The sequence below is a fragment of the Pantherophis guttatus genome, chromosome 1 (assembly GCF_059756535.1).
Source record: "Pantherophis guttatus breed Tessera chromosome 1, ASM5975653v1, whole genome shotgun sequence".
Lineage (NCBI taxonomy): Eukaryota > Metazoa > Chordata > Lepidosauria > Squamata > Colubridae > Pantherophis > Pantherophis guttatus.
In genome coordinates, this window is record NC_142063.1 from 135,884,450 (window position 1) to 135,902,536 (window position 18,087).

At 37.8% G+C, this 18,087-nt stretch overlaps 1 protein-coding gene across 1 annotated transcript in view; it reads right to left on the reverse strand.

The window, feature by feature from the left end:
- The window catches only part of VWDE (von Willebrand factor D and EGF domains), a 325,020-nt gene extending 309,360 nt beyond the window's left edge, over positions 1 to 15,660 (reverse strand). Inside the window, exon 1 of the mRNA XM_034424473.3 lies at positions 15,442 to 15,660. Coding sequence (XP_034280364.3) covers positions 15,442 to 15,490 — 49 coding nt within the window. The 5' untranslated portion in view covers positions 15,491 to 15,660. The remainder of the gene's footprint in view (positions 1 to 15,441) is intronic.
- Positions 15,661 to 18,087: the final 2,427 nt, after the last annotated feature.

Genomic DNA, 18,087 nt, shown 5'->3' on the forward strand with positions numbered 1-18,087 from the left:
GGTTGTCTCCATCTACACCATTAAAAAAAAAAAAAAAGTTTCTGAGCTCCACTATTGAGAAGGGTAAGGATGACCATTTCCTGTTTTGTTTTGTTTTTAATTTGGGGAGTAGACAGGTGGTTATAAAGTACAAATTGATATAATTATAAAAAGAAAATTATTGCATCAAATGTTCACAGGTAATATGGGAGTCTTTAGAGGGCCAAAAGAAATGAAATATAGGGCAATGGTTTGTCTACTTCACCTGATATTTGATGTTTTTAAAACTGTACATTCAAGAGTCATGCCCAGTGCTACTAGATTTGTCAGGTCTCACTCCATATTTGATCGTAGGTGTTCATTTTGAAACGGAATGTGTAAAAGAGCCTTGGTGGCGCAGCAGACTAAAGCACTGTTAAGTAACACCAGCTGCCTGCAATTACTGTAAGTTCAAATCTCACCAGGCTCAAGGTTGACTCAGCCTTCCATCCTTTCGAGGTAGGTAAAATGAGGACCCGGTTTGTGGGGGCAATAAGCTGACTTTGTATAAAAAAGAACACCACTTGGGGGGGCCCGAAAGCCCTACTAAGCAGGTATATACAAAAGTATGAAGGCTATTGCTTAACGTATTGTAAGCCGCCTTGAGTCTCCGAAAAAGGGCGGCATATAAATCGAACCAATAAATAAATAAATAAATAAATAAATAAATAAACACCGAAGGAGGAACTGTAAAATAAGCTTAAATATCTTACAAAAATAACATAATCTCCCTCAAAATTATCAGGGACGATGGAGTTGTCCCAATAAACACAATGTGCTTTTTTTTTTGTATCACTGTTTTGCCCATCCAGTCTCTACTTTCCACAGGGGGGAAAATGTAAATGCAGGCTTTGCCTTACAAAAGTTTGTCATCTATGCTCTAAACTAGGAGTGCTCCAAGCTTGGCAACTTTAAGACCTGTGGATTTCAACTCCCAGAATTCCCCAGTCAGCATTGATGATGTTATCTAGTTTGGGTAATGAAACATCTGCAAGAAAACAAGCAAGCTCAGACAGCACCTAAAGAACCCCTCATTTCAACCCTGAGCTACAAACGTTCTCCTTTATTGGAAACATCTCTGTGAGTAGTGTTATCCTTGCTGTGATGACCTTGCTAAGATAAAGGGCAGCTATCTCACCTAGGTCTAATCTGGAGACCAGAGAAGGAGCAGGGAACACCTTTACTGTTTTGTTTTGTTTTTGACAAAATCAGTGTTTCATAGATGGCCTTGGCCACATTGGTAGCCATTTTTTAGAAGACTCACAAGATGTTCTCAGTGCTCCAAATATATTCAAGAATCTAAAATGTTGCCTAGTTCTGATCTAAGTCTAGTTTCTGAGATGAGCAATTGGGACACCTGGTGTCTCTTGATGCTTGTTGGTTTCAGTTTATGTGATTTGGCTGACTGGTGATGTTAAAACTAAACAGCATTTTTAGACCTCAGCAATCACTGGATTGTTTCGCAGGGACTGGAGATGGCAGAGCAGAGTGTTCTCCTGTGTGTTTTTGTTTTTTTAAATATATAATATAAACTCAGAAGTGTTTTGCTTAGTGTTAGTCCTTTGAGATACATCAGATCGGGAAACAGACAGCACAAGGATTCCTAAAATGCTATTTTATTCTTATGAGTATAATAACAAAATCTTGAAAGCTTGTTAGAATTTCTCTCTGCCTGCCCTTCTTTACTCAATAGTATCAAAGTGGCATTATTTCAATTTCTTATACTTGGCACTTTCCCAGGACTGGTAACTCTCTTAACAATTTTTCCCTTCCAAGGTCATTTCTACATTCCTTTACACTTAGTACGTTAACTAAGTATAACCATCTTAATGAATGCATCAATCTATTTGCTGATGTGTGAAAGCTGTTTCAGAAATATGTGTATATGACTGGCAGTACATTGGCTGTCTATATGTTTCTAAGTATAATTCCAAGTGAAGTGTATGATCCGTAAATTTCTATATGGCTTCAGTCCAGGACATCTTCAGGACCATCTTCTCTGAGCAGAACCAGAGTGTCAACTCTGAATTGAACTTGACTGAAGACATCTTTTGCTACTTCATAATTGCTTCATAGTTGCCACACACTCTAAGGCAGGGTGTGTGTGTGAAAGAGATATACCATATGCAGACACAACAATGAGCCTTCTCATGGGAACCAAGGTTGTCAGAGTATGAATATTCATAGATCAGCCAATGAATAGGCATAGCAACTAAGTCAGCCAATGGGGACTTTGGATAGACATGGTAACAGGTCAGCCTTTGTTAATGGGCCAGAGGCAGAAACTCAATCTTTGTCAATGGACTATCACAACACAATAGGATCCATCTGCAACACAATAGGGACAAAAACTCATCACATGGCACCTGGGAAGATTACATCAGCCAGCAAGGCTAGCTAAGACCCCTACCCCCTGGGAGTCTGATAACAAATCAGGATACTCTTTCGGGGCCCCTGGAAGTTCAGAGCCAGGGAGAGCATAAAAACCCAGGGATTCACTGAATCTGCCCTTTTCTGTTCAGGAACTCAAGCCATGTGATCCTGTCCACCATTAAACCATCTTTCCAAGCAGCCTCCATGTTTCCAGTGTCTTTTTCCCCACTTGAAGCAGAACCCAGAAGGATATTTCTTCTAACACTATGATGTCCACATAGCCTCCATGGTGATATTTTTTTTTTTTTAGAAAACAATGGAGATTGAAGCTTTATCTTATGCTTTTAGGGTTAAGATACTATTTCACTGGCTGTTTTTCATTAATTTTATTATTCATTTGAATTGTTTTACTTTACAGCTTACCTTTTTTCAGTTATTGTGACTTGATGGTTTTGAGCATTACAGCAAGACACATTACAGAATGTGTCAGAAGATGTGATCTGAAATAAAATAATGATCTTGGCAAATACCATTGCTTTTAACTATTCTGGCCTTTGTTATCACTGACCTTGTCTAAATACAGTATATAATTGCTTTCTCCTCTAGCGCTAATCTTTTCCTCACTTTTCCAATACACTGTTTATGTTTATAGTTTTCTGAATGAAAAAGAATTATCGATAGGCATCAAATCTTCCCCATAATTAATGTTAACCTAAGATTCTATTTTCTATTGTTATTTTTTAAAATTAGTTTTTCTAAACCCTTTTTACTTTTGACTAAGAAATTGATATAGCCTGCAGAAGTAGATTGTTAGTATTTTGGCTTCCACTTTTGAAGCAGCTGTCATCTCTTCCAGATTTGCCATTTGTATAATAAACTCATTGTATAAGTTAAACATACAGAGAGACATTAGAGTTTTTTCTAACACTCTTCTTCATGTCCAACTATTCTGCATCTTCAAATTCAAATTTTACAGTGCTTTCTTGTTAATTATAAAGGGTCCTCAAAAGAATAATCATGTGTTCCAACACACATTAGTCTTAATGTGTTATAAATTCTGACATTATCAATATAATCAAATTCTTGGCTGTAGCCCATAAAGCAAAGATAAATCTCCTTCTTGTCCTCTTTATTCATCTGATCAAAGTCAGTCACCTGATCAGTTCAGATCAGATCAGTCATCTGATCAAAGTCAAGGTGCAACGACTGGGACAGAGAGAATTCAGAAAGTCATGATGGTGATTGCAGTCACTCAATCAAAGCTCTGTCCTTTTTGAATCTGCCTTTATCTCAGCTGCATGCCCAAAGATGAAGTGCTTCAATTATGCTTGTGCAACCACCATCCTGACTGTTTTGATGCTCACTCCACCCCACATTATGAACCCCCACTGCTCAAGTCTCTCTAAAATTTGATTGCATATTAGACATTGCTCAAACAATGCATGATTCTATTGAAGTCACACCTTACTGTTTTATAAACTTGGTTCCTCAATATATTCTCTTTCTATTAATGTTTCTTTCATTTTATAATAACACTTGTGAAGATTGCAGTGAGCTTTTATATTCTAGCAATTTTCTGATAATGATTTTTCATGTCCCACTATCAGATTTCTTCCATCATTGTTTGTGAATATTCCTACTTTAGCTGTATATTTTCTTGTTATTTTCCTTGATCTTCTGAAATTCTGTAAATATCATTTTCCTTTTCCTGTGATACTTTTGTAACATTCTGATCTGATCAGGCCACATCATCCTATTTGTATCTTCTTAGGGAAATTTATGCCTTTTCTTGTTAAATATTATCTGGGTTTGCCAATGCAATCTTTTGATTTGTTTTTCCCCTTCCTTCTTGTAGGTAGGTTGGGTTATACCTGCTCTCCTGTTCATTGTGGACTTCTTTTAGCTTTCCCTCTTCCCTATCAACTTAGTAAGTTGCAAGATTGCAAGATTGACGTGATCTGGAGCACTCCTACTACCATTGCTATTGAGATTATTGGAGATACTAAACCCTTCCACTGCATCAAGATGATAATCACATGCAGTTTCTGGGTAAGAATATACAGGAAAATATTCTGGCATACCTTTAGTTCTTCTCAGTCTACTGCGTCTACTAGCATACAAGCCTGAATTTCCCTGGCTGTCTCTCATTGAGACACTAATCTGACCCAACCCTGTTCACCTTCTAAACCAGGAGAAAATCAAGCAGGTTTGGTCACCTGTTTAAACTCAGAATGAGTGTACCACATGCCTTTCCCAAATGTTAAGAATAATTTTTGGTTATCAAAGACTGATTGATGTTACTACTTAATCTAGTGGTAAAAAATCCTGAATTTATTTATCTAAAATATGACAGATTCATTTGTATTGGATGCTATAATAAGATCCAAATTTTATCTAATTAGACATATTATATAGCAATATGTGGATTTATATTATAACTAGTGAAAAATACAAATTCCATATATTATGTGTTTTTGTCCCCAGATTCAATTAACCAATCAATTTCACCAATGCAGCCAAATTAAGACAGGACCAAAGAGCTAGGGGGAAAAAAACCCAAAGCATTTTATAAACAGTCATTTTTCTGAGGAACAGATTCTGATACAAGAACTAGGAAAAGCTTACATAAAGATATATTCTCTTATATTATGCCTTTAGCAGTCTTTGTGGAATAAATTAATGAATAAGTTATAAGTATTTAAATGTAGATATACGACATAGTTATGTTAATTCAAGTTATAAATATTCTATGGACTGTCTGTGTTTCTTTACACTTTTCTAAGTTGAACTGCCTATTTTTAGAAATCAATTACCATATCTGGAACATCATTAATATCATTTTTAACCCAAAAACGTTTAACTAATCAGAACATCTTTTCATTAGTACTAGACAAAAGTGTTTTGTTTCTATTGAATACTAATATTAATATACAAAAACTACATTAAAACAATTATAAAAACATCAATTTAGATCTAGTTTAGGTTGGATGAAGAGTATAATGAAAGTCAAGAGGTTGATTTAAAGAGATGGATTTTCCCCAGAGTACTAGAACTAAACCAAAGCTTACCAAAAGTTATGAAGTTGTATCCCTAAGCACAGAATAAATTACTACTGGTTCAAAATAAACTATTCCATATGACTCTACTGGGTTCAAAATTAAACAACACTAATTAATCTGATTAGGAACTACAACTAAATTTCTAAAAGGAGAAATTTTCTGTGTGGTTACAGCAGTACAGCCTGCTCTGAGGTTCACATGTTCAGCAATAGTATTTCAGGCAATGTCTGTTCCTACACGGTTTTATACACATACATACATTACATATAACCAGTGGTGAAATCCAATTTTTTTTACTACCAGTTCTGTGGGCATGGTTTGGTGGGCATGGTGTGGCTTGGTTGGCATGGCAAGGGAAGGATACTGCAAAATCTCCATTCCCACCCCACTCCAGGGGAAGGATACTGCAAAATCCCCATTCCCACCCCACTCCTGGGGCTAGCCAGATGTGGTATTTGCCAATTCTCCGAAGTACTCAAAATTTCCACTACCGGTTCTCCAGAATATGTCAGAACCTGCTGGATTTCACTCCTGCATTCACCCATTATAAAAGCTCTTGAACATTTTGTGTTTTTGAACATTTGGGTCATTTTATGTATTTTTTAAAAAATTGATAAACACTTACTAGGCTTGTGTTGACAGCACCTCAAGGAGGCATTTTGCATTGCAAAGACAATGTGATTCTCTATGTTGAGAATCAATGTAAAATGAGATGCTTCATCTCCTCTTGAAGATACATCTGTACTTGACTTTTGAGCATGCACAGCACATGAAGAAAAGCCTCTTCTGGCTATCAGAAACCTGGAAAAAGCCTCACAACAGTGGCAAAGCAAGCAACCAAATAATTTTACTTTACTTTTTAAGTGTGAAAAATAGGGTGCTTCTTTATGAAATAGTTATGAAATAGGAGTCTTTTCAGGAGTCCTTTCCACAGAGCTTCAGAGCTCAAACTGAAGCAATCCTTCAAAGTATTTCATAATCCTAATTTTAGTTTCACGTTAAGATCCTGCAGATTCTCCCCCCCACACACACACACACTTATGGGAGATCTTCAGAAGATTTTACAGCAGGATATCTATCAGCATAAGGCAAAAGGTTACCTCTTGAAATAGATAAAATTAACTCAAGGTAAACTCAGTTTCTGGTGATTATATCCACATGTATGCAGATGTCCTCAGTTTCCGTGGAAACAATACGGAACTGGTTTGCCAGTTCTTTTTTCTAGAGGAACAGTCAAAAAGTTATAAGACCAATTCAAGTCAACAGTCATAGAAGAGAAGAAGAAAATTTATTTAGCACAGTTATTAATTTTCTACCTAAGGAGCATGCAATATTTTACCCAGTGGAAAGGTACAATGGTAAGATTTGGTGTGGGAAAAAGAGCAAGAAGGAAATAGGCCTCGTGAAGAGAAGGGACCAAATAGTCAAATTCATTCTTTCCCTTTTGTTTATAGTGACTTGAAAAACTGCTTGAGATTGTTGCCTGCTTGGATCCCAATGAATGAGCATTTTAATTTAGAGAAAGCCATATCCCTATTGCTAACTGAGCAATCCAGCACTGCCTAACACTAAACCTAGAGCTGAATTCATCTGCCAAGCTCCTCTTAAATCCTTTATGCACCTGGAGTTCTATTTGGCTTAATAGGAATTGCTTTGTGAAGCTTAGAATGTAAATAGAACTTCACACATGTAAATGCCATTCTTCTAGTGAATTTAATAAAAAATAAGAGAAAATGTTGCACAACAGTTTCTACAGTTTTCAAGCACTGCTTTTGATAAGAATTGGAAAGTCATTATGTTGAATTAAACTGCAGTCTCTTAAAACAATTGTAATAAAAATAGATATGAAATAATGAAAAATCAGTGTAGAAATGGAAGCAGGAGAACGGATTGAGCAGTGTGCTGTATGACATATCAGTGAGTTTGATATAAAAGTCCTTCAATAAAATTACACCCAGATTGGATAGGTGTTCCATCATTTTATTTCCAAAATCTGACATTATTACTTTCATCACCTGTATAAGTGGCAGTCACATTACAATTTCAACTCATATGACCAAATTAAAGCATACCCATCCACATAAATTTGCTTTATATACAAAAGACAGGAAAAGGGGATATGAAAATATAGAACAAAAGAGTAGAAAGTCAAAGTTGAGAGAAAAAGCAGGAATAACATGCATATTGTTTATGCAAACTCACAAACAGTAGATTAAACTTGGATCACACAGAATCTTGGTTGGTCTTTTCAATATATCAATAGCAAATCAATTCACATAGAATAGAATAGGTAGAATAGAATAGCTAGAAAATGAGCACATATATTCAAGGATTCTAAAACTGATATTACATATTTTTTTCATCAAAACAAAATAATTGTTGGCTATACTTGGCTATCCTCAGTGCAGAGTAAATCCAGAATTCTACATAAATTGATGATTGTATGCTTCCTGTTACTATGCAAAGCATGTTATACATGGACTATTCACAGACAAGTACAGTCATATTTGCTCCTGTCTTCAGACAAGGACAAAACCCTGAAGAATTTAAATTTAATATCATTTTGACTATGACATTACTATGTTTGATTCTTATTTCTCTCCCTAATACTATATTAAAAAAATTATGAAGTTCAAACAACACAGCCAAGAAACAATCCCAAAACATGTACACCAGTATATTACACTTCCAATGTACTGAAGCTGAAAGGCAACCTCTGAAATTTGCAATGAATAGGGAAAAGGTATGTTTTGTTCCAATTATTTGCATCTTCTGAAAAGTGTAAGGTACACTTTTAATGTTCTTTAAAACTGCAAGGCCCATATCAGTCAAAGTTAGAGGCAAACAGTCTAAAACCAGAACAAATGTTCATGTTCCTCTGGCCTCAAAGAGTTATGTCCACATGTTGTTCTATCACACATGTAGGAGAGAAGGGGAATTCTTGCCTCTACTATAAATAAGGTTTGCATGTTTGCAGTTGCTGGATTTCTTTGGGGATGGGTTGCAATGAAATTGTTGATCAGAAATTTTGCATCCTTGAATTGCTGCATAGAATTGCCTTCTGTTCCTTTCATTCAAGTAAAAGTCTTTTCTACATTGAAACCTTAAGAGAAACCTTAACCTTGGAGTTTCCTGTGTAAAATGGATAGAAATGAAGGTCACTTCAGAAATCCCTTTTTGGATTTCATCCACTCCTTTGCTTTGGCTAAGAGTATGGTCTCTCCTGAGTGCATTTAGCTTGGCCTGATTGGTGCACTTATTTATTTTATAACTGTCCTGGAGCAGAAATAGAAAAATATTCATATTCACTTGGTTAAAACAAAACCAACCAACCAAACAAACAAACAGAAAATCCCAAAGATAAATCAATTATTTCACTGTTCTACTCTTTCATCAGTGGACTTGCAAAATAATAAAAATAACCAGGTGTACCTTCCTACTCTTGCATGCATGAACATATAAACAATTTTGAATGGAAGTGTGTGCCCATCGTGAAATGAAGCACACCAGTAAACTAGACAGAACCACTTGAGCTGGCATAAGTCAAAAACACTACTTGTAATGTTTTTCCTATCAGGGCACCCTGGTCTACCCAAATATGGGAAGGAGGATACTGCTTCCCTTTCGCCTTTCAGCCCCAATCCAGGAGCCTTCGCAGGCAGTCGCTTTTGCGACAAACTATTTTCTGTTAATTTATTTCTTTGTCGGTAAATATAAGTTTAACACACTACTTGTAATGCATCGTAGAAAAAGATGGCCCAAAGTGGTCTTCCTGGAAATGGGTTCTTCCTGGAAATGGGTGTAGAATGATGTTTTACTCTCTTGTCCTTGAGAAATGGTCAGTGGCTTTTACTTATAATAGGTTAAATTGGTCGTATGCAGTGGTGGGCTGCTGCATAGTCACAAGGGTTCGGGTGAACCCTTAGCTCTGATTGCTGGCTAGGCCCGGCCACCCACCCCTGCGCTATGCTTTCCTTTCCACTTATAACTAACTTTCTGGCTTGTTGGCTGGCCCAGCTGTGATCCATACCACCCCTGCTGTAATCACCAGAGCTGCCTGAGTTGATTAAGAGCATGTTTGAAGCTCTGTTTCTCTCACAAAGGGGCGCATGTGCTCACAACCAGCGAACCCTTTGTTAAAGTAAGTGCAGCCCACCTCTGGTCATATGGGTCAGCCATGAAAAAAGCCTAACAAACCTTTGATTCATGAGTGAAATCCAGCAGGTTCTGACAGGTTCTGGAGAACTGGTAGCAGAAATTTTGAGTAGTTCGGAGAACCGGAAAATACCATCTCTGGCTGGCCCCAGGAGTGGGGAGGGAATGGGGATTTTGCAGTATCCTTCCCCTGCCATGCCCACCAAATCACACTCACCAAGCCATACCACGCCCACCACACAACGCCCAGAGAACCAGTAGTAAAAAAAATTGGATTTCACCCACTGCTTTGATTTGCTAAAGCAGGATATTTTGTCTCTTTCTTCCTCCACATCACCAGCTTAATGTCTTTCATATCCTTGTGACAATATAAAACTGTTATACAGTTACTAGCTACCTGACCTTAAAAGGCATGGATATCTGACTATTACACTGATCTTCCTCTTATTTCTGCTTGAGGCATAAGAAAAACCAAAACATCAAGGTCCCACATATTTTTCTGTCCTTGTTCTAGCTTTCAAATATATCCATTCACTTGAGTAGCAGTAACTTACATGGATCTATCTTATGGTTGATCCCTGTTTGCCTATATATTGGTGACTTTCCTAGATGTTCAGAATTTTAGATTCACCTTCAAAATCATAATAAAAAATCCTATTTTTTTTAGGAATAGTTTTAATAAACCTTTTAAAAAAAGTCTTTCCCAGATGATCTGCTGTTGCTTATTCACCATCTGCCGCTATCTTTTCTGCACTTTATCCACCTTCAATATCTTTTTTTTAATTATTCACATTACCAAGCTTTCCTTACTCAAGTCTCTGCTACCAGTTCTATTATTCTTTTTCGGATTTTATCCTGTTTCTTCATTAAGTTTGCATCAATCTTAATGAAATGATAATGATTCCATTAATCCCTGATTCTTGTGTTTCCTCTGGGCAAGAAGAAAAGGATGGTGTCTATGAAAAGGCCTGTGTAAAGAGCATATGTACGGCCTATAATATCTTTGTTGTCCAAAAATGGCAAGGCATGTATTTCAAATCAGTGGTGGGTTTCAAACATTTTTGCTACCGGTTCTGTGGGTGTGGCTTGGTGGGCATGGCTTGGTGGGCATGGCAGGGGAAGGATACTGTAAAATCTCCATTCCCATCCCACTCCAGGGGAAGGATGCTGTAAAATCTCCATTCCCTCCCCAATTCAGGGGAAGGTTACTGCAAAATCCCCATTTCTTCCCGATCAGCTGGGACTTGGGAGGCAGAGAATAGATGGGGGCGGGGCCAGTCAGAATTTTTACTACCGGTTCTCCAAACTACTCAAAATTTCCACTAACAGTTCTCCAGAACTGGTCAGAACCTACTGAAACCCACCTCTGTTTCAAATGCAATAGTAGAATAGAGTACTATCTTTTTGTAACGGCACCCAGCACTCCCCAAATCATAACATTTGATCCCGGTTGCCAGCATTTTTATCATATAATAGAACATTTCTGGATGCTTTATTACAATACAATTGCAATATAGCTGTAATATTTCTTACTTTTTGATATCAGAAATCCCCCTGCCCATAAATTACTTTCATCTAGAAATAAATGCCTCTTGTTTACATTCAGAGATAACGTCGTTTTTGTTGTTGTTATTCCAAAAGAAATCTGAACATAGCCAAAGCAATAAAAATCCTTTTAAAACGAGCCTGAAAATTGGTAGCCTAGAAAAATGGCATTTTGGAAATGGTAATGTCTACTCTACTCTCCCATTACCGGCCAAGATTGAGTTTGACATTTGGCAATATTGAAATATATTTAAGTGTTCTTTTGAAATCAGGCATGGAGTTAAATAAATGATGGGCTTAATGTCATATCTTCATAGAGTGGGGTTCTTGCCTGTTTTCCACTGTGCTGTGATTCTGAAATTAGGTAATTTATATATGAACAACTATTCAGTGAGGCAAAGTGATAGCTTTGTATTTATTTCTGAAATAGTGCGAGGAGAGGTATTCAGTGAGATTACATTAAATCCTCTTGTATTTTGATGTTTTTAAGGTTAACTTTCAGGAAATGGTGGAGAAAAGTATCCCCCCACAAAAAAAGAGAAATCTTAACTGTAGTAACATTCAAATCTGTTATTACTCCAATCTTTTATTAATTTGATGGTATTTCCATCATTGTAATCACTGCATCTCATGGCAAATAGATGGGGAAGAACTGGAGGTAGTGAAAGATTTTATTTTCCTGGGCTCCAAGATCACCACAGATGGGGACTGCAGCCAAAAAATTAAAAGACGCTTGATCCTGGGGAGGAAAGCTATTGCAAATCTAGACAGCATACTAAAAAACAGAGACATCACCCTGCCAACAAAAATGCGTATAGTCAAGGCTACGGTTTTCCCAGTTCAATGTATGGCTGTGAAAGTTGGACCACAAGAAAGGCTGAGCGCCAAAGAATTGAGGCCTTTGAACTACGGTGCTGGAGAAGACTCCTGCAAGTCCCTTGGACTGCAAGATGATCAAACCAGTCAGTCCTAGAGGAGATCAACCCTGACTGCTCTTTAGAAGGCCTGATCTTGAAGATGAAACTCAAGTACTTTGGCCACCTAATGAGAAGGAAGGGCTCACTGGAGAAGAGCCTAATGCTGGGAAAGTTTGAGGGCAAAAGAAGAAAGGGACAACAGAGAATGAGGTGGCTGGATGGAGTCACTGAAGCAGTAGGTGTGAGCTTAAATGGACTCTGGGGGATGGTAGAGGACAGGAAGGCCTGGAGGAACGTTGTCCATAGGGTCGTGATGGGTCGGACACAACTTCGCAACTAATAACAACAAATCTCTGCATCATTTTTATATATTCAGTTATCTGGTCTAATAGAATTCATGAGAGATTATGTAGAAAACGGAATGGTGTTACGCTGTAATCTAGCCAATTTGTGAAACTATATACAGTTTGTGAGACTGCAATGGGCAGTTGAAGCTGTGCAACAGTAAAGTTCAGTTTTATACATAAGTAATAATTGGTAGTCATTTAGCAAAACAAATGATATTGACTCAATGCCATTTAATCAATCAGATTTATGCTTAGTTAATACTGACAGCAAATGAAGCTAGTTCAAGCACATTCAGAGCAATCAGAGAGGGTGGGAGAATGAAACTTGTCAATAAAATAAATCTTCTGTTTCAGAACTGGGGTTACTAAATATTCAGTGGATCTTGTGGCACTTTAATAATTAACACATTTATTGTTGTGTAAGCTTATGCTGCACAGGATTAATGAAGCATAAGCTTCACTGAAAAAAAGAACATTTTTAAGAACAATGGCTTGGGTAAAGGAGATAGTTAATGATTGCTGATGGAATGACCTTCTGCAAATCCTGCAAATGAATGACATTAACTAGTTGCGTTGTGTTTATAGCAGCAGAAGGATTCTAAGAAAGCTGATTAGAGAGAACATAGATTGAACCCAGTTATTTTATTAGTTTGTTTTTATTTGTCATTCTGTAGAATTACTTCATTAACTATAAAACCCTGTGAAATATTTCAATCCATTGCTAAATAGCTAAGCAAGATATCCTTGGTAAATAATCAGAATAAAACCTTACTTTGTATTCTAGAAATGTATACGTTAATTAAAATATAAATGAACTACCTCATTAGAAATATAATTAATAAACTCTACAAATGTTAAGACACTTCAAATATTGCCTAGGTAGCTCCACAGGCAAAAAATAATTGGCATATGATTTGGATCTAGAGAGCAGCTGAGCTCCAGCACATGGGAGCATATTATAAATGAAATGCACCGAGGTCTCTAACAAATAAAATGGTGAAACTTGTAATTATATGCCAAGTACACTGAAAAATGCACATTTACTCAGTTTCTTGAATAGTGGTGAGGTTCAGCGTAAGTATAAATCATGTTATACCCCAAATTGACTATAAGAAGAACTGTATATTATACATTAATATTTTATTAATTTCCAAGACAATATGGATACAAACTGAAACCAGATTTTCAATCACAATGTTTTTTAATAACCTAGTCCTTCCGTCTTCCTAAATCTGCAGCAATAAAGTATAAGTCAGCATTATTGGATTGGATCCCAAAGAGCCATAGCACTCAAGCAGGAAGAAAATCTCCATTAATGACTTTGCATTCAATTCCAGCCATCTCTACTGCAAACCATAATATCTATGCTATTATTCATACTTCTTTTATTTTCATGCTGGGCTTTTGAAGAGGTCAGAAGGCTAAAATCAGGGGGTGGTTGAGGTGCAATCATCTTTTGATGGCTGAGGCAGGATACTGAATAGTTAAAGAGGCCAGGAATCATAGGAGGTAGAACAATTATATACGATCTGTGAGGATAAATAATACAGGACCCAATCTGTATCAGTAACCAGGACCAGAGGTTTTATCTTCTGAGCTTTTGGACTCATACTGGAGCTCATTTTTAGGGAACTTCTCTCTAGGTTATAGAGAAGTTCCCTGAAGATGGGCTCCAGCATGAATCCAAAAGCTCAGAAGACAAAACCTCTGGTCCTGTGGTGGCCTGTCGGCTGCTGGCCCCTCCAGCAACTGAATCAGAGGAGGAGGAGGCGTGGGAGTCAGGGTCAGCATCAAGGCAACCTGGGAGCTCCAAGGGGGAAGAGGGAATGGAGCTGGCAGAGAAAGAGAGACAGTGGTGGAGCCTGGGAAATCCATCAGCCCTTAGATGTAGAGTCAACAGCCCCCAGGTCTGGAGGTGGTTGATAAAGAAGAGGAGGAACAGCTGGGTCCAGTGCCTGACATGCGGCTGTGCAGAAGGCAGAGAAGGGGAGAGCAGTGGAAAGCCATAGGCTGGTCCTGGAGAAGGAAGAGCCACTGCTGCTAGTGAAGCCCCACCCTAGCTCTGGGGATAAAAGGCAGGGGATGGAGATGAATAGATGTGGCAGACAACTATTCATCTTCTGGCCAAATGGACTTGTTAGCCTGTGATAGAAACTTATTGTTGGGGCTGCCGGCATTCCTAATAAAGGAATCTTTTGACTTCACTTCAGAGGGTTTGTCACATTTGGGGTGCTAGGTCAGAACCAGGTCCCAAGTAACCAACCCAGATTGGATCCTGCAACATTGTCCATATTCACCTTCATTCGTGATAAATAATTCACTTTGGTGAAGCCAGGAATTTCAGTTATGGAAAAATTGAAAACATTTTTTCTAAACATGCTCTTGGGGGTGTAAAATGTTGGATGGAACATTGTATTTTCTTTTGTACCCATTTGTTGCCCTTGAAGAAGAGGAATCTTGTTGAATGCTGTATTTGTTTTCTGTTCTGTCTCCTACACAAGTAAGCTAGAATGTATGGTCCTCAACCATTTACAATTGCCCAAAGCAGAGTGCTGCTACCCTTCCTTTTTCCCAGTTATTTAAGAACAGATAAAATTTTGGATGGCTCATAGAAGCATGCTTCAGATTTAATTCAGTCATTCAGCGTATGAGATGGATTGGCATCATCATCACCTTCCATAATAACGGATGGGCTGCTCTTAGTTATCCATTACCTTTAATACTTCGCAAATATTCTTAATTGCTTTGTCAGTTGCAAGAGATGGACTACACTTTCTCTATCACATAAATGTTACAGGTTAATAGAGGGTACATAGATCCATCTCTGTCTCCTTCTCCAGATATTTCAGCTTCTGTGCTAGCAAGGAGCTCATAGTTTTCTTCCATGCCCAGGACAAAAGTTAAGAAAGGCCCAGATTCCTGTTGTGCAGGAAAGTAATTACAAAACTTGCTGGTATGGTATGGTATGGTATGGTATGGTATGGTATGGTATGGTATGGGTAAAGGACAGGAGTGGGTTCTACTTACCTTTACTACTGGTTCGCAACGGGCATGCGCAGAAGCATTCTGATGACATCGGGGTCAGTGGGCAGAGCCTCCCACTGGTTTTACTACTGGTTCTATAGAACCGGTGCGAACCAGGGGCAACCCAACACTGGTAAAGGAATACCTTTACTCTGCTAGTTGTTACCCACTGTAGGGGGTGGTGTTCATCTGTGTTTCAAGGCCATTGAGCTAGCACTCTCTGGAGACATTTCTGTGGTCCTGTGGCCAGCATGATGATCAGCATGATGTCACAGAGCACTGTTACCTTCACATTGAAGTGGTCAACCTATTTATCTACTTGCATTTGTATGCTTTTGAACTGCTAGGTTGGCAGGAGCTAGGGCAAGGATGAGAGCTCACTCTATAATGTGGAGCGTGGGTCTTGAACCTGGGCTGCCAGCTTTCTAACCAACAAGTTTGGCATCTTAACCACTGAGCTACTGCACCACCATGGTGTAGTGTAATGTAGTCTTCATCATTTCAATTTCTTCTATTATTTTTCATAACTTTTTAAAAAATTTCTGGATAAATGTATACAATGCAATTTTAAAAAGTCTCTTATAGAGGCATTTCCAACAACAGTTCTCTACATCTCCACTATCCAAACATAGCTTGATTGGAACATCTATTGATTTTTCTTATGTTGCTTGCCATATCTCTAAATATTCCATCAGTCCCTGTAGTCAGTCATACAACTTGGTAGCGTCCAAAGAGCACCTGCACTTATATACTCATGATCTGTTCCACGGTCAGCCCCTGGCCATGATTGTGCTGAACCTCCAATACAAGGGAATTCTGTCTGTAGTCAATTTGATTTCTGGTAATGTGTCATTTTGGTTATTTAAAGACTGTATTTAACAACAAGGCAATCAATGGATTGACACAAATTAATTAGTCATCCTCTTGCTTCTTTCCTGGCCATACAGTCTGACTACATTTTCCTCCTTAATATTTCCAACTTTGGCATTCCAATCTTCAACCATAAGCAGCATATCTTGCATGCGTGTTCTATTGATTTCAAATTGAATTTAATCATAAAACTCATCAACTTCTTCTGCATCAGTGGTTGGAACATAAACCTGAATAACCTTCATATTAAAGCCTATTCCATGAAGTCTAATTGATATTATACATTCATTGATTGCATTGCAGGTTTATTTTCTTGATCTACCTTCCTAATTATGAAAGCAACATTGTTCCTTCTATGTTTTTCATGTCTTTAATAATAAATATTGTGATCTTTTGACTGAAAATACCCCACTCCAGTCTATTATCAATTAATTTATGCCTAAAATGTGGATGTGTTGTTGATTCATTTCATTTTTCATATATTGAGGTTTCCCATATCCATGTTTCTTACCTCCCTATTAATTCTATCTTTGTAGCTTCCAATTTTTTTTTCTGATATGGTAACATCAGCAACTAGGTATCCCGAAAGGCTTTACTCTAGCCACCTCATAGACACCCTTAGTACTCTGAAGGATGATAGCATGCTGAATGCCTTCTGACTTGAAGGACCCATCATCTGGAAGGAGAGAGACAGAGAGAGACAAAGAGACAGAGAGAGCACAACAGGAGTTGGGGGCAAAACAGTTCATAGATAGCAAATAATATATTCTTGAACAGAAATTCAAAATGAAGGAAAGTCTTGCAGCTCAGTTTCAGTCTGTGCTGAAACACCAAATTCTCATGCCACATTACAAATTTCAAATTTTCTCTACTGCTTCCCTCAGTCGCTTATTCTTTCATTCCAATAGTGGTGGTATTCAGCCGGTTCGGACCAATTTCGGTGAACCGGTAGCAGAAATTGGCTCTATGAAGTCCTATTTAGGCACGTTTTTGAGGCCATGGGCACGCGCAGAAGATGCGCACACAAGCAAAGTGCATGCGTGGAAGGCCGTGCACATGCACACATGCTCACATTTGCGAACCGGAAAGTAAGTGAATGCCACCCCTGTATTCCAAATGTTCTTTTCTGAATCGACCTGTTCCATATTTTTTCCTAATTTTCATTCCATGTTTCTCGGTAATCCAGGAAATAGAATTCATATGAAAATTTCTTTCCTCTGTTTAGTTCCTTCAAAAGGAAAGGAGGGAGGGTTAATAGAGAAAACTGAATCAAGATAGGTGTTGCCTATTATGTATGTAAAAGGGAAAGGATTCTGGAATAAATTTATCTCAGCTATTTCTGGCAAAGCTCTCTTTTACTGTCCATCTCCTCGTTCCTTTTGTTCTGATCCCACAGAGCTTGCAAGCCTGAAGGCAGGTGAAGTTCATTTTTAGTGTTGTTCAGTACTTCATATATTTTAGGCAATCCAATTAAATGATGAAGAAAAATGTGGAGTGTGGAACATTTATAATTTTGTTATTAGTCATAGCAAAGAAAGGTCAAACAAGCATGTGGGAAAATATATTTCAAAGGGCTTGATCAATTAAACTAAAGTATTGTTGTTTGCACCAGAGAACAAGGAACAGAACTGCAGATGGTTATATAATTACCCAAGATCCTTCTTTGATTCAGTGAAATTCAGTTTTGTTTTGGGGATCTTCTTAAACTTTACAATGTCACAAAGCTAGTTAAGATTCTACCAAAATCACTTTCTTTAGTAATTTATAGTACGAAGTACA